The 26,857-nt window shown below is 49.3% G+C and overlaps 1 protein-coding gene across 1 annotated transcript; it reads left to right on the top strand.

The window, feature by feature from the left end:
* The first annotated feature begins 613 nt into the window (after positions 1 to 613).
* SULT1C3 (sulfotransferase family 1C member 3) lies at positions 614 to 26,857 on the top strand. Its single transcript, XM_003354702.5, has 8 exons — positions 614 to 1,081; positions 8,467 to 8,666; positions 11,187 to 11,315; positions 20,051 to 20,148; positions 22,905 to 23,031; positions 23,820 to 23,914; positions 25,185 to 25,365; positions 25,432 to 26,857. Exons 2-8 carry the CDS (start codon positions 8,495 to 8,497, stop codon positions 25,542 to 25,544), a joined length of 915 nt encoding a protein of 304 aa, XP_003354750.1. The 5' UTR covers positions 614 to 1,081; positions 8,467 to 8,494; the 3' UTR covers positions 25,545 to 26,857.

The following is a 26,857-nucleotide window of genomic DNA, read 5'->3' as shown; positions in this document are numbered from 1 at the left end:
TTTGCTGAATTTGCTAATCTAATTGCATAGGCCAAAGTCATTGCTTCTAAGTATGTTGAACCCAATAAGCCTGACAAGATCTGATTCTGTAAAGAGAGCATCCTGGCTTTGACCTTCTCTCGTCATCTCACTAGGGGAAGAACAGAGAGTGGCCACGAGGCTTCGAACCCCAACTGACTGGGTTCAAAACCCCTAACCAAAGCTCGGTTCTGCAGGGTCCCCTAAGCTCTGCAGGACTTGGATTCCTCACCAGGAAAATGGGAAAATGATGGTACCAATCTGGCAGGACTGTGGAAAGGATTTTTAAATTATACTAATACAAGTAAAGCAACGTAGAAATAAATGAAGACAAACCGATTTTAGAAATGCGCGGGTGCTCCTGCAGCATACGCCACAAGGATATTTTGTGATCACAGAATTGTGTGAGGTACCCAGATGGTTCAATTAAACAAGCAAAACAAAATTAAAATGGCTGGTTAGTAGTTATCAATAAATGGAATCCTAAGCAAACAAATCACCCTGCACCTTTAACTTCTGACCTTGATTCTGTTAGAACATCATGTACACTCTATTCCAGGAGTGGCCAGCAGGCCTTGTCTTTCAGCCAAACCTTATCAATGGGAAGTCAAGGCTCAGGAAAAGGCTTTAAGGAATTCCTTGAGCAAGAGTTCCCGGCCAGTTACTGAGTTGCCACACCAGAGAAGCCACAGAACTGCTGCCCCTAATATTCTGATTCCAAATGGTTTGCCAGGGTCAGGAACGGGTGGCCACAGGCCAGGACAGTCTGAAACCAAAGGCCAGGCTGTGCTACAGAAACACGCACAGAAGGCCACGACCAGGGCTTCCATTGGCTGCTTCCCTCACTTCCGCCCTCCACCCCGAACCCTTAAGTCTAGCCCCATCCCCACCTGCCTTAAGCAGATCCTGCTCCAGGGAACCGAGCGGCAGGACCATTGCAGGAGCAGCTCCCGGGGCCTCCACGCACGCGCACACAGCCGGGGCTGCAAACGCGGGAAACCCCTGGAGGAAGGGCCGGAAGAAAGAAGGTCGTCGGGGCCAGACTGCAGGAGCGGAGATCAAGGTCTGTGAGTCTCTGTCCTTTCCCCAAGCCTCCGTCCCTGGTCCCAAGGCAGCCTTCCCCGGAGTTCGCTGTGGTGCCTGAGTGAACGCCACACAGGGTCTGCCCCCTTTTGCGCAGGTATCAGGCCGCCACCTCCGCAAAGCAAGGCCCGTCCTAGTTCTTCAGCCAGGGGACACGCCGGGGTCTCCAAAGTGGGGGCCCAGGCCACCGAGGACCCCGGGACTGGGCTGTCTGCTCAGGGCGTCACCCCGTACAGGTGTCCCTGCTGTTGGCTGGCAGTCGTTTTGGAAAGAACAGGTGGGGGAACCACGTCAGACTTGGGGCCTTTGTGGGCAGCCCTCAGAGCCAGGCTGACCAAAGGGTGCCAGCTTTCCTGCGGCTGCAGGAAACATTCCTACCCTGACCTGTCATCCCCTGGATGGGCTCAGGCTGGGCAGCCACAGGACTTACAGGTCTAGCAGAGCCCTTTACCGGGCGGGAGGATGGCCAGAAGCTGGCGGGTTCCAGGACCCTGAACCTCGCCCGAGGAGGGGGACTGAGGTCCAAGCACACACACCCCCCCCCCGGGGGGGGGGGGAGGAGGCCAGGGTGGCGGTTTCACAGAGAGAATAAAGCCAGCTTCCACTCTTGAGTCACCAGGTGAGCAGGACAGAGCTCCTGGGCTCAGAGGCTGAAGCTAGCTCTTTTACAGATTTCCAGAGCAGTTTGCTCAAGTACAGCCATTTTCCTATGCCCTTGAAATTGTTTTGTACTGAACTGAATATGTTTAGATTAGCTTTTAATTTAAAGAATCTGGTTATCAGGTACGTCTTGTTTCTTTTCTGACTCAGTGTAAGAAGTTTAAAAACTTTAAATACCAGGGAGGTCCTTTCTGCCAGTTTACAAGATAAAGAGGTTTTATTTAAGCCAGTAATAATAGATGAAGGAACTTCCAGTTCCAATGACAAGGCCAAATTACTAGAAAATCCCCCAACGCAAACACCAAGAAATTCTAGACACACAACGGTGTTCTGAGTGTGGAGCCCAGTGCGGGCATTCCGAAGAGGGGCTGAACCGCAGCCCGCCACCTGGAAGTGGGTGCAGATGCCCACCTGTGACTGTCAGGAGGGGGCAGCTCTGCCAGGAGGGCATCTGGAGTCAGACGCCAGCCCCCCTCCAAGGGCTTGGCCTATTCAAAGTGCTCAGGAGAAAACGCATCCTCACATTTTCCTCATGGATGAGGAGGCTCAGCCATGTCCTGGGCTGTACAGGAAACCAGTCTCCCCTGGGAATTCATGATCTGGGCATGTGCCCCACACCCACTTGGTCCAGCAAACGCAAGGCAACAAGTTAGCACAAAGCTAAGTCTCAGGGAGTTCCCGTTGTGGCTCAGTGGAAGCGAACCTGACTAGTATCCATGAGGACATGGGTTTAATCCCTGGCTTCACTCAGTGGGTTAAGGACCCAGTGTCACCATGAGCTGTGGTGTATGTCACAGACGAGGCTCGGATCCCACGTTGCCATGGCTGTGGTGTAGGCTGGCAGCTGCAACCCAATTCCACCCCTAGCCTGGGAACTTCCATATGCCTCTGGTACAGCCCTTAAAAAAAAAAAAAAAAAAATTAAAAAAAAAACTAAGTCTCAGGTTAGTTGATACCCTGAGCCCTGCCAGGCATGTTCTCCAGAGAGACCAGCCCTTGGCAGGCTGCACAGGAGCTGACATGTGTCCCCATGAGAAGGAACTCCCAACCCAAATGGAAACCTCAAACCAGCAGCAAGGACAGCAGAGTAAGACACACCCCCGCACCCCATGAACCGCAGGTAGTGAGAATATATAGCCATCAGTATTTAAAAGATAGACAAGGCCCAGCCAGAAAGAGCACTGGGAGTTTGGCGACATAAACTCATGCAGAACACCTCCCCTGCCTGGGGCTGGTGGGGGGATCAGTGGAGGGGGTGGGGGGGTCCCGGATGCAGGGGGGAGGGGGGCAGGGCCAGGATTTCCCCAAACATGGAAAGCACACACATATAGTTATCTAGGGGTCTGGGAAACAAATGAGGCTTTTTTTTTTTTTTTTTTTTTTTTTTTGGCTTTTTAGGGCTGCATCCACAGCATATGGAGGTTCCCAGGCTAGGGTTAGAAACAGAGCTACAGCTGCCGGCCTCCACCACAGCACAGCAATGCAGGATCCTAGTGGTATCTGCGACCTACACCATAGCTCATGGCAACGCCGGATCCTTAACCCACTGAGCAAGGCCAGGCATCCCTGTGGATGCTAGTCAGGTTCGTTTCCGCTGAACCATGGCAGGAACTCCCAAATGAGGCTTTTGTTTTTCTCTTAAACTTTTCTTTAGAGAAGTTTTAAACTACACGATTTTTTTTTTTTTAACAGTTAAAGAACACCTGTGAACATTCTCCTAGATTCACCAGCTGTGACTTTTGCCGGCGCTGCTGGCTCTCTGCCCTGCCCCTCCCCACCCCCATATATCTGTGCACATAAACATATGCCTCTATGCAGATGCCTGTGGACAATAAAGCATCGGTGAGACAGTCTGACCCTTGACCCCACATGTTTCAGCCAGGATCTTCTAAGAACAAGGACAGTCTCTTTCCCTACAAACACTGCCAAACACATGGTCTAGGGCCAATTTCTCCAGCCACCCCAATAACGTCGTCCAGGGCTTTCTTTGCAGCCCAGAATCCCAGTGTCTCTTGCACTGCATTTGGCTGTCGCTTCAGCCTCTTCTAATCTGGAACCTCGCCCCCAGCTTAAACCATCTTGTCCTCTTTTGCCGTCTCTTTCCACGCTATTGAATAATCTTTTGAAAAATGCAGGCCAATTGTCTCATAGAACATTTCATAGAATATCCAATGATTTCTACATGATTAAATGCAGGTTAAATCAAACTGAAAAGCTTTTGCACAGCAAAGGAAACCAAAAAGAAAACAAAAAGACAACTTACAGAATGGGAGAAAATAGTTTCAAATGATGCAACTGACAAGGGCTTAATCTCTAGAATATATAAACAACTTATACAACCCAAGAGCAAAAAAACCAATCAATCAATGGAAAAATGGGCAAAAGACCTGAATAGACATTTCTCCAAAGAAGATATACAGATGGCCAACAAACACATGAAAAAATGCTCAACATTGCTGATTATAAGAGAAATGCAAATCAAAACTACCGTGAGATACCATCTCACACCAGTCAGAATGGCCATCATTAATAAATCCACAAATAACAAGTGCTGGAGGGGCTGTGGAGAAAAGGGAACCCTCCTGCACTGTTGGTGGGAATGTAAACTGGTACAGCCACTATGGAGAACAGTTTGGAGATACCTTAGAAATCTATACATAGAACTTCCATATGACCCTGCAATCCCACTCTTGGGCATCTATCCGGACAAAGCTCTACTTAAAAGAGACACATGCACCCGCATGTTCATTGCAGCACTATTCGCAATAGCCAGGACATGGAAACAACCCAAATGTCCATCGACAGATGATTGGATTCGGAAGATGTGATATAGATACACAATGGAATACTACTCAGCCATAAAAAAGAATGACATAATGCCATTTGCAGCAACATGGATGGAACTAGAGAATCTCATCCTGAGTGAAATGAGCCAGAAAGACAAAGACAAATACCATATGATAGCACTTATAACTGGAATCTAATATCCAGCACAAATGAACATCTCCTCAGAAAAGAAAATCATGGACTTGGAGAAGAGACTTGTGGTTGCCTGATGGGAGGGGGAGGGAGTGGGAGGGATCGGGAGCTTGGGCTTATCAGACACAACTTAGAATAGATTTACAAGGAGATCCTGCTGAATAGCATTGAGAACTATGTCTAGATACTCATGTTGCAACAGAACAGAGGATGGGGGAAAAAATGTAATTGTAATGTATACATGTAAGGATAACCTGACCCCCTTGCTGTACAGTGGGAAAATAAAAAATATATATTAAAAAAAAATAAAAAATAAATAAATGCAGGTTAAATGTTGTTACTAGGAAACTGCCAGGTCACGTTGTCAACATCTGACTCTGTACCGGGCAGTCCTGCACTGGGCTCGCTGGCTGAGAGCACTGGCTCAAGGTGGTCGCTGCTACTTCGCTCCATCACAAAGGCACATTTTCCACGTGTAATCTGAGGTCTGGGAACTTGTAATAGCCTATTTCTCTCTCATTTTATCCAGTGGTATTCAGATCCATTAATGACTTTTTATAGAAATTTCTGTCATTCCTTCCTCATTTACTAGCTGGCATTCTTCATAGAGATCAGCTGAGGCTTTTTTCTTTTCTTTTCTTTTCTTTTTAGGGTCGCACCTGTGGCATATGGAAGTTCCCAGGCTAGGGGTCCAATCGAAGCTGCAGCTGCCAGCCTATGCCAAAGCCATTGCAAGGCAGGATCCAAGCCCCACAGTTCACAGCAATGCCAGATCCTTAACCCACTGAGCAAGGCCAGGGATCAAACCTGCATCCCCATGGATACTAGACAGATTCTTAACCCACTGAGCCACAATGGGAACTCCTCAGCTGAGGCTTTTGAAAAGCAATCCCAGAGCCTGGCAAAGCCAATGCAGATGTCTGGAGAAGCTCACCTTCAAGACAGAGCAGAGAAGCCCGCACATCAAGGGCTGTTGTTGGTCCCGATGCAGGAGAAACGACAGGCAACTTAGGAAAAGACACTTTGAGCAGAGCTGAGTGCTGGCTGCACAGATTTGAGCCTGGGGTTGCCAGCAACATAAACACATCCACTAAGACAGGTGAGGAAAAGTCACCAACCACATGAGATAAACATATTTTCAACAAACAATATCTGTGAGTGAAAATAGTGGCAGTGGTTGGAACTAAGAACATGACCAGACTCAATACAACTGTAAGAGGAAATTGTAAAATAGAAGTGGGCTGAAAAAATGTCAAACTGTAGCCAGAGACGCAGGGCAAGGAGAGGCCAAGAGGTCTGAGGACAGAATGAGAAGGTCAAACACAGAGCCAGCTGGAGTTCCAAGGAAAGACAGAGAGAAAGAGAGTGTGTTTCCAAATCTATGAAACGCGTGATCGTTGAAGTCAAAAGGTACAAGTGCCAGAAAAGATAAAAACAAATACGCACAAGACTAGATGTTGCCCTATAAATCTAAAAACAACAAAGATGCATTTTTTTTTTTTTCTTTTTCGGCCACACTGGCAGCATATGGAAGTTCCCAGGCTGGGTATCAAACCTGAGCCACCAGTGTAGCCCTGTTGGATCCTTAATCCACTGTGCCACAGCAGGAACTCCTAGGAAATATTATTTTTTAAACTAGGAAAGAAGATTTCCTATTGTGGCTCAGCAGAAACGAATCTGACTAGCATCCATGAGGACACAGGTTCCATCCCTGGCCTTGTTCAGTGGGTTAAGGATCTGGTGTTGCTGTGAGCTGTGGTGTAGGTCGCAAATGCAGCTCAGATCCTGCATGGATGTGGCTGTGGTGTAGGCTGGCAATTCGAACCCTAGCCTGGGAACCTCCGTATGTCGCAGGTATAACCCTAAAAAGACCAAAAAAAAAAAAAATAGAAACAGAAAACTAGGGAAGAAAGACATTTTACTTACAAAAGAACTCTTTAAGAGAGCAAAATTCTCAGCCAGAAAACAGTGAGGTAAGGAGGTTGAAAGAAAAAGGCAAGGAAAAGGTATAAGCTACCCCCCATAAAGGCTGTGCGGACCCCTCAATAAGTAAAAGAATCAACAGATTGTGGTCTGTCTATACAATGGGATCTTCTTTGGTTGTAAACAAATAAGTAAACTGGAATGTCAGTGTCATGGACCCACAGAGATAAAGCTCAAAATGTTACGATGAGTGAAGTAAGCCAGACCAAAAAAAGAGAACTAAAATCCTAAAAAATGCAAAATCATCTACAGCAGCACATAAAGCTAATCAGTGGTTACCTGAGGATATGGAAAATAGGGACGGGCTGGAGAGTGGAGTACATCTTCCTTTTTAAATTTTTTATTATTTATTTATTTTGGTCTTTTTGTCTTTTTAGGGCCGAATCCACAGCATATGGAGGTTCCCAGGCTAGGGGTCTAATCAGAGCTGTAGCCACCGGCCTATACCACAACCGCAGCCACGCCAGATCCAAGCCATGTCTGCAACCTATACCACAGCTCACCGCAACACCACATCCTTAACTCACTGAGCGAGGCCAGGGATCAAACCCGAATCTTCATGGATCCTAGTTAGGTTCGTTAACCACTGAGCCACAACGGGAACTCCTGGAATACATCTTCTTGATTGTGATATTAGTTTCATGGATGTAGACATACACAAAACTTATCAAACTGTAACATTTTAAAATGTGCCACTCATTAGACATCAGCAAAATATGAGATGAGTGTCCATAAATTTAAGAAATGAAAAGTTGTCCAGTGTGGCTCTGTCGGAAGTTAATTACTTCACTAAATCTCACAAATCTAGGAAATTAAGCTTAGAAAGATGGCAATTCTTAAATGCTCTTAAACATTTATAAAGTAAGTCAAACTTTCTGAACTTTCAACCTAAAACCCCAGGTTTAAATATTAAATTGCTTAGCAGATCACCTTCTCCCAGCAAGGCTCATCTGTTACACAGTCCAATACACAGGAAGTTCCTTCTGCATTGTAAATACTTACTAAATATGCCAAGATGATTCTTAAGCCTAAAAACAGGAACGCTGTCCTTGACTGTATCATGTTTCTATAATGAATTTAAGATTTCAAGAAACTGAGAACAAATTTACCTACCAAGGGACCAGTCACCCCATCCCAAGCCAACCAGGATTAATCACCACCCCCCATCCCAACCCCACACCCAGCAAATAGCTGCCCTTGGCTGCAGGTTTGGGGTAGACATGCCATCTGGGGCTACAGACCCAGGCTGCCACACCAAGGCCTTTCCACGGTTGTTGTGCCAACAGGGATCACACACACACATGCATGCACACAAGCTCGCCATCCACCCACCTCCCAGGCCATTTCAACGCTGGTTTGTACCCGCCCAGCGTACATGCTGGCTCCATTCTGGCCTCTTTTTGCTCCAATGCAACAAGCTTCTCGGTGGTCCTCAACCTTGTGCCCAGCTTGGCTATCCCCTCCTCACTCGGCCATCACTGCCTGACCCACCTCCTAGCTCCATGTCCCTCTGGCCTTTCCTCCCTCAGAAACATATTCATGTCTTTACATCCTGAAACGAAGCCGTTTAAAATGCTTCAGGCTGTCCCGGCCTCTGCTTCTCTCATTGAACATTATACATAGTCATGAATTCCCAGTGCATCTCTCCTAACTTTCGCAGAGAATTGTTTTTTGGGGGTGGGGGGAAATAACGGAATGACTGTTTAATGCTTAGAAATGAAACATGCACATCTTTCTTTTCAGCCCCTGGGAAAGAGGTCCACAGAGAAAGATGTCCTGGGAGGAGATGAAGGATCTCCAGCTGGAGGAGAAACCCCTGCCACTGGAAACCAAAGAACTGAATGGAATCCTGATGACCAAGATGATGAGCGACAATTGGGACAAAATCTGGAATTTCCAAGCAAAACCTGATGATCTGCTCATCGCCACCTACACAAAGGCAGGTAGGTTGGAGGCCGTGGCAGCGTGGAGGGGCCTCTGGTTTTAAACCCCGGGGTTTCACCAGGGAGGCCCCTGGGGGAATGAAAACCAGACTCCCTGATGGGCTCAAATCGCCCAGGATCCAGGATCCTCCTTTTTATTTAGGAGATAATATTTAGATACATTTTATTTATTTAGATAGAGAAAGAGGTGGCGGGCATCCCCCATCATCCAAGGACTGGCGGAATCACAAATCTTCTTGAAAGCACAGAGTCTGAGAAAGAGCACAGATGTTCTTACAGGAAACTCTGTCTTCGTCCCCCGAGCTCTCCCAGAAGCAGAGACAGGGGCGGAGCGGAACGCTTTCCCCCAGTGCAAAAAGTGCACATAGCGTTGGGTGCAACCCGCACAAGTACAGTGGCACGGGCATGGGTTGGGGGTGGGGCACTTAACAGAATCTTGCAGGCAGAGGAGGAGCCTGCGGACCCCCGGGTGGGAGGAGGCCGAGCAGCCAGGCTGGTGCAGGGGTGGAGCACGGAGGCCAGAGGAACCTAGAGGCGGAGGAAGCCAGAGGCAGGCTCTGAGGGTGCCCCCCAAGTTATATGTTTATCATTTCAAGCAACGGGACCGAGGGATAGAGAGAACTGTCAGCTGTCACTCTCTGGGAAAGTCTCTGTGGCCTCTGGGTCCTCAAGGGGAGTTCTCGAGGGTCACAACCAGAAAGCTTCCAGGATCCCCTTCCCCTGCGGCCCCTGACTGTTGCGGTGCATTTCTGTCTTCCCTGGTTGGGTCAGAACTGCCTCCCAAACCTCACACTGCTGCTGGGCCGGGAAGGGGCCTCCTGTTCACCCCTGTGGGCAGTGTTCAGTCTAGCCAGAATCATCTGTCTGGCTTGCAGTTCTCTTGCCTAGATCTGAACTTAAATTTGTATTGTGCCGGCGTTCCTGCCATGGCTCAGTGGAAATGAATCTGACTAGCATCCATGGGCACACAGGTTGGATCCCTGGGCTTGCTCAGCATTGCCTTCAGCTGTGGTGTAGGTCACAGATGCGGCTCAGATCCCACATTGCTGTGGCTGTGGTGTAGGCCAGCGGTTACAACTCCAATTCAACCCCTAGCCTGGGGACCTCCATATGCCCAGGGTTCAGCCCTAAACATACAACAACAACAACAACAACAAAATTATGCTGCACCACAGAGCAGAAACTTATTTTCAGTTTAGCTTGGAAATGATTCAGTCAGCCCCCAGGCTCTCCTTCCACTCTCTCTCCAACCTTATTCCCCCACCTCCCCCACCAACCCACCAATAGCCCTCCACCCCCACCCCCACCCCCATGATCCCTGCTTACACTTCCCAACCAGGAAACAACACTCACCTTCATCCTGCTCCCTCCTGGGCTTTCCCTCCCTGGGATGCTCTGCCTTCTTAATGCAGGAGGACACCCTCATTCTGGTGACTCTTGACCCCAAAGAGAGCATCTCAGCTGAGCCCACCTACTCCTCCTCTGAGTTCCTGTACCCCTCAACCTGTATGGCTCTGTTTGGACCATCCACCTTTCAGTTATGTGTGTACATGTCTTATGTATCAGTGAGGACCAGGCCTGGCCAAGACTCGGACACCAGATACCTTTGATGTAAAGAGGAAAATAGCTGTTTGGTAGACAGGGAGCACAGTCTAGCTCTTTGCCCACTCACATGTCCCTTCACACACCTCTTCTGTATCAGTTGAGATTCGGTTTGGCCACACGTGTCCGAAAATTCAAAATAACGAGAAAGAAAAGGCAGTCTGGAGGTTAAAATCCCATGCTAAAACGATAGCTGCCTCAATTACCAGAACCTGTGTGTCCTTTGAACTTTCTATTCCACCATTTTAGGCTTAGATTTTGGTTTTATCGCCAATGTGACGGCTGGAGCTCCAGCCATCACATGCACATTCCAAACAGCAGAGAGGAGGTAGGAAGGGAGGAGTAAGGTCATATCCCTGCCCTTTAAAGACAACTTCCCAAAATGTAATGGCATGGCCCACATGTAGCTGCAAGAAAGACTAAAACAATGTAACTTCTGAGCCAAGTGGCTATATGCCCAACTAAAAATTGAGGCCCTGTGAATTTGAGAAAGAAGGGAAGAATGGATATGGACTAGGCGAGATGTGGTCTCGGTCATGTCTTATCTCCTCCAGGGAGACTGCAAGCTCATTAGGCAGGAATCATGGATGCTTCTCCCTATGATCCGTTGAGTCAATATTCTTTCACTCAAGCTACATTTACTAGGTGCAGAACTCTATGCAAGGCATGGGTGACAAAGGGAGAAAAGGGACAGTGCCTGCCTCTGTAGAAGTCTCCGTTTCACAAGGACACAGGTCTATGAGAGGCCCGGACAATGAGCACAGGCCAGTCCACCCGGGCGTCACACGGAGGAGGTGACCAGGGAGCTGCTTCTGCTCAACAAGCAAGGGTGACTTTTGTTGAATACATGGATAATCCAGGATGTAGAGTTAAGGTGAACAGTGAGTATGTGGACTCCAGGATAACTAACCCTTCTAGGCACTACCTGGACACAGGAGATTGTGGACATGATCCATAATGACGGGGACGTGCAGAAGTGCCAGCGGGCCAACACCTTCGACCGGCACCCTTTCATCGAGTGGACTCTGCCACTGCCCCTCAATTCAGGTACGTGCCCAGCTGGGCCCTGTGGGACTGTCACCTGTGCTGGGAGGTTTGCACCTGGGAGGAGAGTTACAGAAACTATTTCCAAAGGGAACTGGAAAGGAGTTTGAAGAAGTTTCAGGTCAACACACTCCTTTCAACTGGGGGAAAAAAAGACCCCGTGAGCTCTGTCCTAAAATACGTGACTGGGCGGCTTCAGATACACCTTCCCCCTGTTTCTTGAGAACTCAAATGTCTAGCATGGGGGAGGCAGGGTTGAGGACACCCAGCCTCCAGCAACCAGGACCTGTTCCTGGAGCACTATGTTCTATTAAATTTTACCCACCACCTGCCTGCCAGAGAAGCAAGATAATTCTGTATAGAACTGTTATAATCAAGGAATGCCTGTGCTTCACAACAAAGATGCTAATAGAGCCCAGAGCTCCCTTGTATAGCTTGCAATCAATAAGGAATAAAGGGCATCATTGTACAAATATAAATGTAATAAATTCATTGAGTAAATGAAAAAAAATAAAAATAAAAGTAAGTTTTCTTTAAAAAAAAAAAAAAAGAGGGAGTTCCCGTCATGGCGCAGTGGTTAACGAATCCGACTAGGAACCATGAGGTTGCGGGTTCGGTCCCTGCCCTTGCTCAGTGGGTTAACGATCCGGCGTTGCCGTTGCCGTGAGCTGTGGTGTAGGTTGCAGACGCGGTTCGGATCCCGCGTTGCTGTGGCTCTGGCGTAGGCCGGTGGCTACAGCTCCGATTTGACCCCTAGCCTGGGAATCTCCATATGCCGCGGGAGCGGCCCAAAGAAATAGCAAAAAAAAAAAGACAAAAAAAAAAAAAGAGGAATAAAGGGCATGTTTTGGGGTTTTTCTTTTTCTTCTTTTTTTCTTTTTTGATTGCCCTTCATGGCATATGGAAGTTCCCAGGCCAGGGATCGATGTATGCCACAGCTGCAGCCATATCAGATCCTTAACCCACTGGGCTGGGGGTCTAACTGGCATCTCCGCAAATACAAGCCAGATCATTAATCTGCTTAGATACAATGGGAACTGAAAAGGGGCATGTTTGTGTAGAGTAAATATTAGCAAAGAGTAGCTCTTGTAACAGTTTAGATTCTTGGCAACCTCAAGCAAGTTATTAAACCTCTCAAGACCTAATCTTTCTTCATAGATTGAGCCAATTATTCTGGCACCATTGGTTGAAAAATATGACCTCTTCTCCCATTGAATTGCCATGGGCCTGTCACCAAAATCAAATAACCATGTGTGTACATTCTGGATTTTCTATTCTGTTCTTCTCTACTTTATCTTTATGCCGACACCACACTGTTTGATTACTGTAGCTTTCTGTGTTTTGAAATCAGAGTATAAGCCTCCAAAGGTTTTCTTCTTTTTCAAAGCTCCTTTGGCTATATTAGGATCTTTGCTTTTCCATATAAATTCTAGAATCAGGTTGTTAGTTTCTACTGAAGAGAAACAAACCTGCTGATATTTGGTTGGGATTGCATTATCTCTGTCAGTCTACTTGGGGAGAATGATACCCTAACAAAATTTAAATTTTTCTGGTCTATGAATATGCTTTCTCTCTTCAGTTACTTAGGCCTGCTTTCATTTTCCTCAGCAAGGTTTTGTAGCTTTCATTACATACTGTCACATTCCCCCATCAAATTTAACCATAAATGTTTTCATTTTAGGCTATTATAAATGGTAGTTTTATATTTCTAATTTTTAATTTCTTGATATATTTAATTTCTTGATATATTTAATTTCTTGATAATTTCTTTATATATTGAAATATAATTGATTTTTGTATCTGATTTGGCATCCTGCCACCTAACTTATTAGAATAATAATAATTTTAATTTCTTGATATTTAATTTCTTGATATATTTAATTTCTTGATAATTTCTTTATATATTGAAATATAATTGATTTTTGTATCTGATTTGGCATCCTGCCACCTAACTTATTAGAATGAGTAGCTTTTCTGTACTTTCTATTGAGTTTTCTGCATAATCATGTCTTCTGTAAATAAAGAAAATTTAACTTCTTCTTCTAGTCTATTAACTTCATTTTCTTGTCTTATTGCTTTGGCTAGAACCTCCAGTGCCATGTTGAATAGAAATCAAGAGAGCAGGTCCCTTGTCTTGTTATTAACCTTAGGGGAAAAGCTCTCAGGTTTTACCACTAAGAATGATGCTAACTGTAGCTTTTTTGTGTGGCCACTCTTTATCACCCTGAAGAAGTTCCTTTCTATTCCTTGTTTTCTCAGAGTTTTTCATGTTATATCAGTGTTGGATTTGGTTGAAATAGTTTTTTAGCTTGGATTTAATTCATCTATTTTCATTCATTCTTTGTTTGTGGCTATAATTTTTTCTCTGATCACTATTTTAAATGTACTTTGCTTTGGCATGTAATGTTTTCTGTACATCTCATTTCATCATGTTTTAGAGTTTCTCTAAGTTTACACCAGAATTGTTTAGTAAATGGTTTTAATTTCCAGATAGAAGGTTTTTTTGTTTTTTGCTTTTTGTTTTTTTTTTATTTGGGGCTCTGTGTTTAATTTGTAATGTTGCGTTGTGAACACCGAGTGTGCAAATGCCCCACTGTGGCTGGTGTAGGTAGAATACGCAGTTTGACTGCCACGTATGGGCCTGCGATGACATCTGCTCAGCAGGGTCCTTAATCACAGTTTTGCAGGGTTTCCCAGAGCGGCCAGGGTCTCCAGGCAGCAATTACTATTTCAGGGGTAACAGTACAGGGTTCTCTGACTCCTGGACTGGAGGAACCTGTGCAGCTGGTGCAGAGGCACCTGCGGTGGGGGACATCCCAATGTCGTGCCGTTGGGGAGCGTCTCTCCCTCTCCTGGGTCCTGATGTTACCATCCAAAACTTGGTCATCTCCAGGGCGAGCCCTGCCAGGGGCAACATGGTCTGAGGTGTGGGTGGACCTGGGGGTGGTGGGGAGGTGGCCTCCCAAGAGACGCCATGAAGGGCCTGAGCATCGGCTGGTGTTCAGTTGTGAGCAGAGATGCTGGAGGCCCAGGAGACTGTTCAGCTAATGCTCCCTGCTCATGAGCAGGCCTCCGAGGGCCATGGGAACCGGTGAACCTTGCAGGGGAGGCAATGGCCATGACTGAGCCTTGTGGGGACTCCATCCAATTGTGGGGACCCTGTGTGGGTGGCAGCTTCACCATCCAGCGATGGCCCCATTAAAACTGTAATGAGATCATTAAAGTGAGACTTGCCAGCCAGACAACCTGACTTGATTACACTGGCCGGCCACTGCCTGGTTGATAATCGGAGACAGGGTGTTAGGATCATTTCAGCATCACTTGGCACCATTTAACATAAAGCGGGGTGAGTTTCTGTGGTTCCATGGCCAAAACCCTCCTTGCTGGGCCGGCCAGCATCTGAACCCAGCCATCCTGTGGAGCAGGTACCACTGGCTGAGTTTGTCCCAGCATTTCTCCTGGGACAACCATCGGCCGAGGGGTCTGCCGGCAGCCCTGTGACCCAGGCTGTCAGCTGCAAGACCCAAGTGCACAACCAGGAGCAGATATGCAATGGATGAGTCAGGGGCTCCTCTGGGGAGGGCAGTCTGGATTCTGATCAGGGTAGGATGTCCTTCCCTGGACCAAGAGGTCTAAGGTGGGATGGGCACCTGGCCCGAGTCTACTGAGAGTGACCTCTGGATTCTCGGCTTCCTTCTAATTTCATTTCCTAAGGTCGCTGACAACCCTTGGGTGGAGGGTGTCGTTTCAACATCCTGGGATCCGCATTCCACCAGGGGACCCTGCTGCTACAATGGTTTTGATAAATTTGCTTTAGTTAACAAAACCTTTTAACCCAAATAGCAAGGCAGAGCCCGTGGCCTTGGCTTTGTGGCTGGTACTGGGCCATGACGTGGGCCAGGGAAACCCATGTAATCGAGATCTCTAAGCAGTTTGGTGGGTTTTCCCCTTCAGTTTCTCTGCTGTAAGAGGGTCACCCTGCATAAGCTGCCCCCAGTCGAGTCACCAGCACCTGGACCATGGCCAGGCGATCGGACACTCAAAGTGGTGAAGGGACATTCACATGGCGAGTGGGTGTGATAATGCCAGAGGACTGGAGTACCTGCAGGGACTAATGGGGAGTCTTCAGAGACCCCCAGAAGTTTGCATAGGGGTCGGAGAGCTGAGGGGAGCTGGCAATTCAGCAGGAGTGGAGCCTAGGGTTAAATGTCTATCCACCTGGAACCGTCTACTGTTTAGTAGCTTGAGCAGCATTCTCTGGGCGGGCCACCGTGTTGCTCTGCCGCTTGGAGCTGGTAAACTGCATGGATCCCCCACAGGACTCAGGGCCCAGGACTGCACAGCTTAGAGGGGAAATGGGTACCCTGATCTGAACTTGTGATGTCAGGTGGGATAAAAAAGAGGAGCATCTACCTGGCTAAGAAGGAGGTGACGTGGACTTCTCCTGGGGCACAGCAGATTGAGGAACTGGCGTTGGCACTGCTATGACTGGGGTTCGATCCCTGGCCTGGGAACTTCTGCATGCTGCGGGCTTGGTCAAAATAAAAAAAAGAGGGAGGTAACTTGATGGAAGCAGAGTTTGCCCAGGAGGCCAGAGGAGTTCATGGAGGTGTCCTAATGGTGGCTGTGTACCGTGGCTCCAGCAGAGGGTGGCAGCATCCCATAAACCAACCTGCCTCAGGGACCAGTGTCCAAAGTCTGGGAACAAAGAGGGCCATTATCTCTCAGCACTTTGGACAGAGCCTGTGCGTCCCAGCCATGAGCGCTCACACTCACACACACACACACCACGGCTGCAGCATCGCTGGAGGAATAGGGTCTGAGAGGGGCTGTCTGATACCTGGGAGGGGCTCCCCCAGGGCCTGAAACAGGCTTGTGATTTGGATACAGAGTCTGTGGTCGCATCACACATGCTTCAGCATCTGCAGACGTGGGCTCAGACACAGAGGGACCGTAATGGACACGCATGAGCTGTCTGTCCGTCTCCAGGCGGGGGCACCCCAGCGTAGCTCTCCCTGCATCATGAAGCTGTCCTCTTGCCATTGTGCAGCCCAGGCTGCCAGCCCATTGGTGACTGCCCAGGAGTCAGGAGAAATGCCGTGCCTGGGGCCTGGTAAGCTGCGTGGAGCCCCCAGCTTACCAAGGGGTAGAGCCAGACTCCTTGCGCCCAGTTCTGCCAGTCAGCCAAGCCTTAGACCCTCCCAGGCCAGCGGTGTGCCTTCAGGAAAACGCGGCACAGCCTTCCAGCTTCCCTCAGGCCCCCACATGCTGCTCCTGGACGCCAGTGAGTGGGGCTGAGCTGGGAAGCCACACCTTCCCGTGACATGGAAAGGCCTGACAGCAGGTGTTGCCGCTAGCATCCCAACAGTGGGGCCTCAGTGAGTATGCCCCATGGGTGGGCTCCCGACCCCAGCTGGACGGGACTGTGTGCAGGGCACTGGTGCTGTCTCGAAGGGCCCAGTAGGCTGACAGTTTCCATCCCAGGGCAGCATTTGGTGCAGACCCACGGGCAGAACCCCCAGGCCGCTGGGTGGAGCCATGCTTCACTCAGAGGCTCCTCAAGGCATAAGTGGGTGTTACAACGATTCTAAGTCTGAGCCGAGAGGGACCAAGGCCAGTTTGCTGGATTCTCCCCATGGAAGGAAGCTGGCTGGCGAGTAACAGCACAAACAGGCTTTGGTAGAACCAGCCCTGTGCTGTCTCCCGAAGGTGAGAGACCTACTGTGTGCTCTACCTGCCTGGGTGGAGGGACCACACTCAGCCCAGAAACTCACTGCAAGTGCTGGTTCTCAGATCCTGGCCAGGCGAGGCCCATCCTCTCTGCACATGTTGTGTTCCTGGGTGGAAGTCCCCCCAAACGGTCCTCAGAGGCCCCCAGAGCAGAACACCCCCCACCCCACAATCTGATGGCAGAGGCATCCATGGCCGGGTGAGTGAGTTTAGATCTTGTCTGCACAGGCTCCATGCAACATCAGGGACATTCACATCACCCACGGGCAGCCCAAGGAAGGTTCCTGGGTGCCCTCGAAAGTAAAGCAATTCTGTTCAGCTCTGAAGTTGGCTTTGGGGAGCCTGCACGACCAGTATTACTGGAACCAAGTATATAAAACATCACTCAGCTGCATCCAGGACTGCAAAGCCGGGCCCCCAGCTCCTTGGGCATCACCTGCCGTCTCTGTAGCGTTGGGCATGGGGGCTTCCGTGCAGGAGGCTCTGCCTTTAAGTATTGATGGTCAATTGTTAATCTCCACTTGTTGGTGGCTATTTTAGCCCTGGCCAGACTATTCCAGGGGGAGATGGTGGCCTAGTTGACCCAGGGTCAAGCTTCAGCTGAGGTTGTGGTGCGTTTATTGTTTACCCCGGAGCAGACAGCTGGACAGGCCATGTTTGGCAGCTCCCATAGGAAAGGCCAGGAATCGGGGTTTGTTTCACAGGCGTGTCACTAGGGATGACGTCCCCTACCTGTAACAGGAAGAGAGGGCCAGGGCCACCTCCTCTGGCAACATCCAGATTGGTCCCTTCAAACCAAAATCAGCAGGAGTTGTGGTTGTGGCTCAGCAAAACTGAAACTGACTAGTATCCATGAGGATGAGGGTTTGATCCCTGGCCTCGATCAGTGGGTCAAGGATCCGACATTGCCATGAGCTGTGGTGTAGGGTGCAGGTGTGGCTCAGATTCCACGTTGCTATGCTTGTGGTGTAGGCCGGCAGCTACAGCTCCAATTTGACCCCTAGCCTGGGAACTTCCATATGCCTTGGTGCAGCCCTAAAAAAAAGAAAAAAATAAATAAAACAAAATAAAACCAGTAGGGGTCTTATCCGATAGGTGCTAGGCAGGCGAGAAGCTTTTTTCCTGAAAGTTTGTTCAGATTATAGTTTTCAACACTCGTTCTATTCCACTCTTTTATTTTTTTAAGTATTCTTTTATTTTTCATTCATACCCATGGCATATGGAAGTTCTCGGGCCAGGGATGAACCCGGGCCAGAGCAGTGACCAGACCTGCTGCAATGACAACACCAGATCCTTAACCTGCTGAGCCACCAGTGAAGTCCTGTCCCACCATCTTAATATTTTCAGGAACTCCAAGCTGTGTCTTTATCTTTGGACCTTTCCCTGTCTGCTGTATTGGCCACTTTCTGACCCTATTTTAACCTTTTTATGTATCTCATTGCCATCTTCTTGGCTGTTTTCTTGCTTTTCATCAATATCCTTTCTTAAATTTTCATTTAAATCTATTTTCATTGCTTATGGTTTACTTTTCATTTATGTCATTTTGTCTTTTCCTTCTGTTTTTTTCTTAAGTTCGATCTTTTTGCATTTCTCCCGGTTTTTTGTTTATTTCTGTTTTTAATTTGTGTTAATTTCTGAAGTAGTTTGGGCGAGGGCGAGGGGTCATAGACACAAGTGTTTGATCCAAGATATTTAATTCAGTTTGGAGTGCTGCGTTACAGTTTTGTTCAGCTTTGTAGTTGGCTTCGGGGAGAATTTTCATCAGGTTAAAGGCTTTGGTTTGCCTTTTCTCCCATCCAAGTACTAACCAGGCCTGGCCCTGCTTTTGTTTGCCTTTTCTGATTTGCATAGTGTTTCCTGTCTAACCAGGTCTGCTTTTTTCTGTTTGTGGCCAGAGTTCCTAGCCAAGGGCACCCTTTTCTGTTCTGCACCCCATAATGTGCATCCCATTATGGGGTGGCCTGGGGGGGTGGGGCAGGAAGCACCTTCTCCCAGCGGCTGTGTCTTACTTCAAACCCCTTCCCTGAGGTCAGCGCCCTGCTTGGTAAGTCCCAGCCCGTGGTCAGCATTTGAACATCTGGGCCTGGGACTCCTATTTTCAGAGAGGATCTAGTCTGGGGTTGATCAAATGGTCCTTGCCTTGGTCCTACTTTTCACAAAGCCTCTGAAGCTTCCCTCTACGTGCTCCACGCCCTCAGACTAGCTGGTCTCCGACCCTGGCTTTCTGCTTTACTGACTCAGAAAATCTACTTGATGTGATAAGGCTCAATTCTCATCTGAAACTATACCCCAGCCCCGAGAACAGTCCTGGCCTGTGACTAGTAGCCCCTGGAGTCCTTGGCCTTGAAAGTAAAGGTGGAGAGAGGGACTGCAGGTCTCCTGATGGAGTCCCAGGGGCTGCACACTTGGCCCAGTGGCCTCCCTCCTCAGGACGGATGTCAGCTCTCCTCCGTCTCATTTCTTCAATTCTTGCTCCAGCCACAGAAGCCCCAAAGAACAAGAATCAAAGTACATGGAGTTCCCATCGTGGTGCAGTGGAAATGAATCTGACTAGGAACCATGAGGTTTCGGGTTCGATCCCTGGCCTTGCTCAATGGGTTAAGGATCCGGTGTTGCCATGACACCTGATTCACTTGGGAACCTCCATATGACGCAGGTGTAGCCCTAAAAAGCAAAAAAAAAAAAAAAAGAATCAAAGTGCATTCTGGGGTCACAGTTGTCACCAGCCTCAAACCACCCCCCCAACCCCAGCATCCTTACCTGCCCACCCAGCACACACACCTGTGCCCCTGAGACATGCAGCATCCTGTGGCCGTGGTGGTTTTCAGTATGTTGGCAGTGCTCTCCTCCACCAGACCGGACAGGAGCACTGTCATCAGGGGCAAACACAGACATGTGAAACCCGAATGTCAGGCAGAGCCACGGAGGGTGAGTCTGCTTCCGGGTGTTTGATAGGATACCCATGAGGCTGCGTAGAAATGTTTCACTTGAGTGGCAACTTCTTTCAGGTCTGGATCTGGCCATCAAAATGCCTTCTCCGAGAACACTGAAGACTCACCTGCCTGTTCAGATGGTCCCACCTTCCTTCTGGAAAGAAAACGTGAAGGTCAGGACAGCCAGCTCTTGAAACCCAGTTTTGACCCATAGAGTCAAAAATGTCAGAAGTTCCCATTGTAGCTCAGCAGTAATGAGCCCAACTAGTAGACCTACACGTTCTGGCTGGAGCAGAGTGCAAGACTGCTTTTGAGTCTCTGCTCTGGTTTCCATGGTGTTCATGGCTGCCTCTTGCCACCTTCTATCTCCAAACAAGGTGCCACAGAATCAAATAGGTTTTTCCCTGTGTCAAAATGCTACCCCACCTCCGATTTGCTTCCCTGAGGTCGCCATGACTTTGAAGCCGTCTTGATTTATTTTCACAGACCGATAACTTAATGTTGCTATTCCAGAACCAGTATTATTTCCAGATGCCGCCGGAGATTCAAAGTCAGAAAACACATTAACACTTGGTTTGTCATCAGATTGACAGCTTCTTTTTGGGAAGCTAGGCCTTCGAAAAATGTAAACATCTCCATGGCAGCGCCTCCCTTTATCTGCTGAGAGTTGTAGGTTATTTGAGTAGGAAGTGAGCTTGGTCTGCACTTTTCCTTCTGTGATGGAGTGGAAATGTAAATAGTGTTGATGTCAGGTTCTTATTCATGCAGTCGGAAAATGAACTCCACGAACACACAGGCAGCAAGCAAGCAAAGTCTTTGTTAAAGGAAAACAAACAGCTCCCAGGGTTGCTGGGAGGAGAAAAGAAGAGCACCCCCCGACACACACCTCTGTTGTCCTATAGGGATTTTTATGCCTTAAAGATGGGGGGGTACAAGTGTGGGGTCCAGAGAGATATGGTTTTCTCCCATTGGCCTTACTCAGTTACCCATATTGGTCCTTGTCCCATAGGGCTTTTGGGATTGGAAATGTAAGTTTTATGATTTCTTTGTCCTTCTCTTTCCTTAGACTGAGTCACCCTTCCTCTCATTCCTTTTCTATCCATTGAGGAGTGGGTTAGGGATTAAGGTCCGTGTGGGGGAAGGTGCATTTCCTATAGTAAACAGCCTGTGGGGCATTACTTTCTGGAGCCCTTAAACCACAAATGTTAATCAATAGCCATATCAAGGAATGCCCCGAAACCCATGCTCCTACACCGACTACCTGAGTTAGTATTCTGCCTCAGTGTCCCCCTGGAATTCCTGCTGTGGCACATCGGAAAGGAGTCTGACTAGGAACAATGAGTTTGCGGCTTCAATCCCTGGCCTCACTCAGTGGGTTAAGGATCTAGCGTTGCTGTGGCTGTGGTGTACGCCAGCAGCTGTATCTCTGATTTAGCCCCTAGCCTGGGAACATCCATTTGCGATGGGTGCGGCCCTAAAAAGCAATAAATAAATAAATAAATAAATAGTGTCCCCAAAGATATCCCATCCCAGTCACCAAACCCCTGTAACGCCCCTTAAAAGTGGACTTTGTGGGTGTAATGAAGGCTCTCAAGCTGGGAAGTTATCCTGGGTTGTCTGGGAGGCCCTAAACTCAGGATCCTTGAGAGAGGGGGGAGGTGAGAAGGTCAGAGGATGAAAGAGGCATCACATCTGACACAGAGGTTGGCGAGCCAGGAGTCTGGAGCCAGGGATTACGGGTGCCTCCAGGTTCCAGGTAGCTTCTCCCTGAGACCCACTAGAGGGAAGCAGCCCTGCGACCGGCTGGAATCCAGCCCAGGGAAACCTGGCTTCTGGACCATAAGAGAGTAAATCTCTTGGGCTCTACAGTTGTGGTCATTTGTTACAGCGGCAATAGAAACTCAGTCAGGTGGATCTCAGGCCCAGGACATGTACATGCATGACTTTCACTCACACTGGCCATCTGACTCCAAACCTGGGTCATTTGAACAGGCGCCCCGTCCAGCCCCGGCTTCCCTGTTTTGGTGACTCAGGGTTTGATTTGCAAAAACAAAAACAAACAAAAAGCTATAAGCCACAGCAGCATTGAGAACTGTGTTTACTTAACAACAAGGCCTTGCTGTTGGGTCAGACTGTTGGTTCATGATCATGTTCATGATCACAGGAGAGGAGACCGGCAGGGGGATGGGCCAGGGAGCAGAGTCCAGGCAGGTCTGGGCTCCTGGGAGGGGCCGTGGGGGAAACACAGCTGGGGCTGCAGGACCCGCGATAATTCTCTTAGAGGAAAGCACCACGACCGACCGGGTGATGGGTCTGGACTGGTGCTCGGCTCTGCGGAGTAATGAGACAGGGGGAGCATTCTTGAAAAAGCATCCACGTGTGTCCACCCCCCCCAACCCTCCCTGGAGACCAGAGGGCAGGGGCTGGGGGTAGGGGAAGGCCCAGAAGCCTGATAGTGCCTCTGCTTTTCCCAGGAGGCAGGTCACCAGCAGGTCCAGGTGGACCTAGCCCTGCCCTCAGGGCCCTGCAACCTTGTCGGAGACAAGATCCACCTGTGAGGCTGCAGTTGCAGTGCACAGACCGAGCAAAGGTCCCCTCCTACCTGAGCCTAAAGTCCTGTGCAACCTCCTCCCACACCCTGAAAAGTCCACCTGGCCTCCTGGACCTCCAGGAACGTCAGAATTAGGGGGACGGTGGCACTGGTCACACACAAACCAGGACACTTTGGAGGGGTGTCTCAGTGACTATGCTGAGACCGCAGATGTCACTGGACTCTGCTGGGCAAACCGGAAGAGGGGTCCCGGAAAACACCTGCCAGGACTGGGATGACCTTCTGAGGGTCTTCCAACAGCACGGGGCTCTGCCCTGAGCAGTAACCTCTTCTGTCCTGTTTCCCTTGTGTCTCCATCCCCTGCCTGGCTGATGGCAGATCATCTACATGGCCAGAAATGCCAAGGACTCCCTGGTCTCCTACTACCACTTCTCCAGGATGAACAAGATGTTCCCGGACCCCGGACCCTGGGAGGAATACATCGAGGCGTTCAAGGCTGGGAAGGGTGAGCTGAAGACCTGTTTAGCCCCCTACTCGCACAGAAAGCAGGGCCCGGCTGAGCTGTGGGTGTGGAGGCTCTGGGAGGACACAAGTGACACACTCTGACTAGGTCCCTGATGAGGTGTAGCTCAGACACCAGACAGCTGGGGGCAGAGGGTCAGGTGCCCAGCGGGTGAGGGCACAGAGTTCTGGGGAGACAGCTGGTCCCTGAGACCCACGGGTCGGCCTCGGCGCTTAGACCCCATCCTAACCCTCTGCCTCCCGTTTGGGACCCTGAGGTCTGGGTCAGGGGGAGCTCAGCGACACCAGCCACAGAGGTCAAGGTCACAGCAGGAGGAGGGGGAGGGCGGAGAGTGGCTTTGGGGGCCATGGAGGACACCAGCGCACCTCTCCCTCAAATATGCCACCGCCTAAACATCAAGTCGTTAGGACTCTTCAGCAGTAAAGGTTTCCTTTCCAGATCAGCCTGTTAGGGGACAATATTGATCACAAAATGCTGGTCTGGGCTCCAGGCCGCCACGTGAAGAAATCCAGGCCCTGCATCCTTTTGTCCGTGGGCTGGTCTCTCATGTGGGAGGAAGTTCCAGGGTGGAAACATAAACCACAGAATCCAGGAGATGTCTTATCACCTCCCTAAATACTAAAAAAATCCAGGGTCTCTGCAAATGAGGATTCTGCCCGGGGCCTCTGCCTTCTAGTTGTGGTCGTTGAGCGACGTCTTTCACCTGAGACAGCCACGCAGGTTTTCTAAGTTGCGGCTGCTCTTGATGCCTGTCTCCCGCCTTCCCTCAGTGCTGTGGGGCTCCTGGTATGACCACGTGAGGGGCTGGTGGGACGCCAAGGACCGGCACCGCATCCTCTACCTCTTCTACGAGGACATGAAGGAGGTGAGGGCATGCTGCCACCATCATCTGCCCACTCCCCCCCACCCCCTTTCCAGATCAGCTTTATCCTCAGGCCCTATAACCACTTTTTAAAAAAATCTTCTAATTATTCTTTGCTTCTGTTCACAATTTCAAGAAGATCTGGAAACATCACATTTTATGATCACTTTTTCTTTTTTTCTTTTCTTTTTTTTTTTTTTTTTCCCTTCACTTTTTAGGGCAGCAGCTGCAGCATATGGAGGTTCTGAGGCTGGGGGTCAAATCAGAGCTGCAGCTGCTGGCTTACGCCACAGCCACAGCAACGCCGGATCCGAGCCACCTCTACGACCTACACCATGACTCACAGCAACGCTGGATCCTTAACCCACTGAGCAAGGCCAGGGATGGAACCGACGTTCTCATGGATGTTAACCAGGTTCATTTCTGCTGAGCCACAATGGGAACTCCCCTATAATCACTTTATAACCTGATCAATCCTGATACTTAAGGACCATATTTCTTCACCCACAAAACGTGTCTCATCTGTTTGTGTCTCAGGAAATTATTGTGAACATTTATAGTCATTGTAAAGTATCTTCTGGTGCTCAGGAAAGCTAGCTCCCTCCCTCCTCCACACCACAGACCCACACCATATACCGAAGTTTTGTCCCTATGGATGCTGGCGGGATGGGTCCCACGTGTGGGAACAGAGGGCTGGTTTCTACATTCACTGGATGTGTGGCATGAGTCACTCTGGTGACCCAGAGCCCCGAGCCCTAGAATCATAAAAGTGCCCCATGTGCCAGAGCCAAGAGGCCCTCTAGGATACGTCAGAAGCTCCAGGTCCTTCTCCTGCATCTCTGTGAAGGAGAGAAAGGACCTCATCCAGAAAGGACCTCAACCAGAAAGGACTGGGCACAGGGTGCTGACTTCTGGATCAGCAGGAGAACCCTTATCCACCCCGTTGCTAACCTTCTGTCACACCCACAGCCCTGCTGTCTCTCACAGCCTCAGCCCTAGTCACGTTCCTTCTCTCTGCATCTCCTCTCTCCCTGCAGAGGCAGCATGTTTTCTGGGCAGGTCTTGCATCCGCATTCACTTTCATTTCCCTCTTGCGCAGTCAGCCTCCTGTCCCGGCAGCCCTGGCCAGGCCAGCACTGTCCACAGTCACCCCTGCAGGGGACGTGTTGAGCCGAACCCTTGATTCATCCTTCCCCAAACAAGACTTGTCCAAACAGAAGGTCACCCCTTAAGGGAACCCCCAAACCACTGTGTGCAACTCTTCTACATATAGGACCCAAAGCGGGAAATTCAGAAGATACTCAAGTTCCTGGAGAAGGACATCTCGGAGGAGGTTCTGAATAAAATCATCCACCACACCTCCTTTGACGTGATGAAGCAAAACCCGATGGCCAACTACACTACCATACCCACCAGCATGATGGACCACTCCATCTCCCCGTTCATGAGGAAAGGTGCGTGAGACCCCACCTCCCCCGCCTCCCCCGGCCCCGACTCACTGAGACTTGGCCTCCTTTTAGGGGTGCCTGGCGACTGGAAGAACCACTTCACGGTGGCTCAGAACAAGGACTTCGACGAGGACTACGAGAAGAAAATGGCGGGGACCACCCTGACCTTCCGCACAACCATCTGAGCCCCGACCCCACGAGACCTTAGATGTTTGAGCCTCAGGATCAAGGGCACTTAGAACAATGCCTCCCCGCCCCCCATCCCGAGCTTTGCGCACTGACCGTAGACCCTCTGCCACAGTGATTCACGAGATGTGATCAAGCCCTGAGTAGAAAGAAGTTTACGATTAAGTCACAGGATCGTTCACAGAGACCACCCCTGTCAGGTGCTGGAGCCCAGCAAACACCTATCCTCAGGTCCCATCACCTGCCTCCCAGGAGCAGGCTCGAGAACGAGATCAGAACTTCAACACAAGAGGCACGAGAGATGCAGAGATGAAGGCTGGGCTCCAGGAAGGTGGGGAGAGGGGCCAGTTCTTACCCCCAGGGTCCAGAGGGTGGATCAGGGGAGCCAGGACAGGGTTTCACACCTCGGACCAAGTCAGTAACCAGACCAGGGACCAAAACCGGCGATGAGTGTGAGGGGCACTGGATTAACACAGGGCCGGAAGCCAGAGATTTTAGATGCCAAGTAGACAAGAGAGGGGGAACCCCTGGAGTTAGCCTGAGAGAGAGTGATGTGGAACAAGACACCCAGCGCCACGTGCACATTAGGGCAACGTGACCGTCATGACTCTAGGATAGTTCCTGTGATGCTTCTTAGAGGCTCTGAGCAGAACTTAACTGCACATGCAGTCATGTTCTGGTTCTCATTAAAACCTGCTTGAGAAAGGGTCACTGTTATTCTGACAAGGTGTATGAAGGTCAGTGCATTATTTAAAAAAATCAGGAAGGTTCTTTTGGTGGGAGTGGCATTCTCCATGCCACCCAGTCATCCAACACAGAAAGTCATCTCAGCACCCAGAAACTAAGCAAGCCCTGTTTGCATCTTTGTCTTTCACCCTCTAAGGCAAGTGTGGGATCATTAACCACAGGATGAGGACTTTGCACTGCGAGGAGGACAGGCAGGGGTGCTGGGCCGGCAGGATTACAGAACAAAGCCATCAGTGAACACCCCCACCTAGTTTCCTCAGTGTCACCTCTGAAATTTAGGCAGCCAGCACCGAACGCCCCATTGTGTGGCACACAGGAGGCAAGTCAGAACATAGGCAATGCATGCAGTTTACAAGTAGGCAACGCTTGTCTTTCTTCCTCTATAAATCGTAAAATTCTTGTTGATTTAATTCTAAAAATAAATTCCATTTTTAGAGTCTTATTCCATAAATCTCAGTCACAGAAAATACCTATGGATTCCTCTCTTACAAAGCTCTGCTATGTCCTTTTGAAAAATATTTAAAGTGCTATGAGGAAGAATTAATAATGGTTTAATTCTTAAACA

This window comes from Sus scrofa, chromosome 3 (assembly GCF_054392235.1).
Source record: "Sus scrofa isolate SSC_HxYL_T2T_F1_AM1 chromosome 3, Sscrofa_HxYL_maternal_Yorkshire_Landrace_v2.0, whole genome shotgun sequence".
NCBI classification, from domain to species: domain Eukaryota; kingdom Metazoa; phylum Chordata; class Mammalia; order Artiodactyla; family Suidae; genus Sus; species Sus scrofa.
Note: the sequence above shows the minus strand (reverse complement) of the source record. Positions and strands in the feature narration are given on the sequence as shown.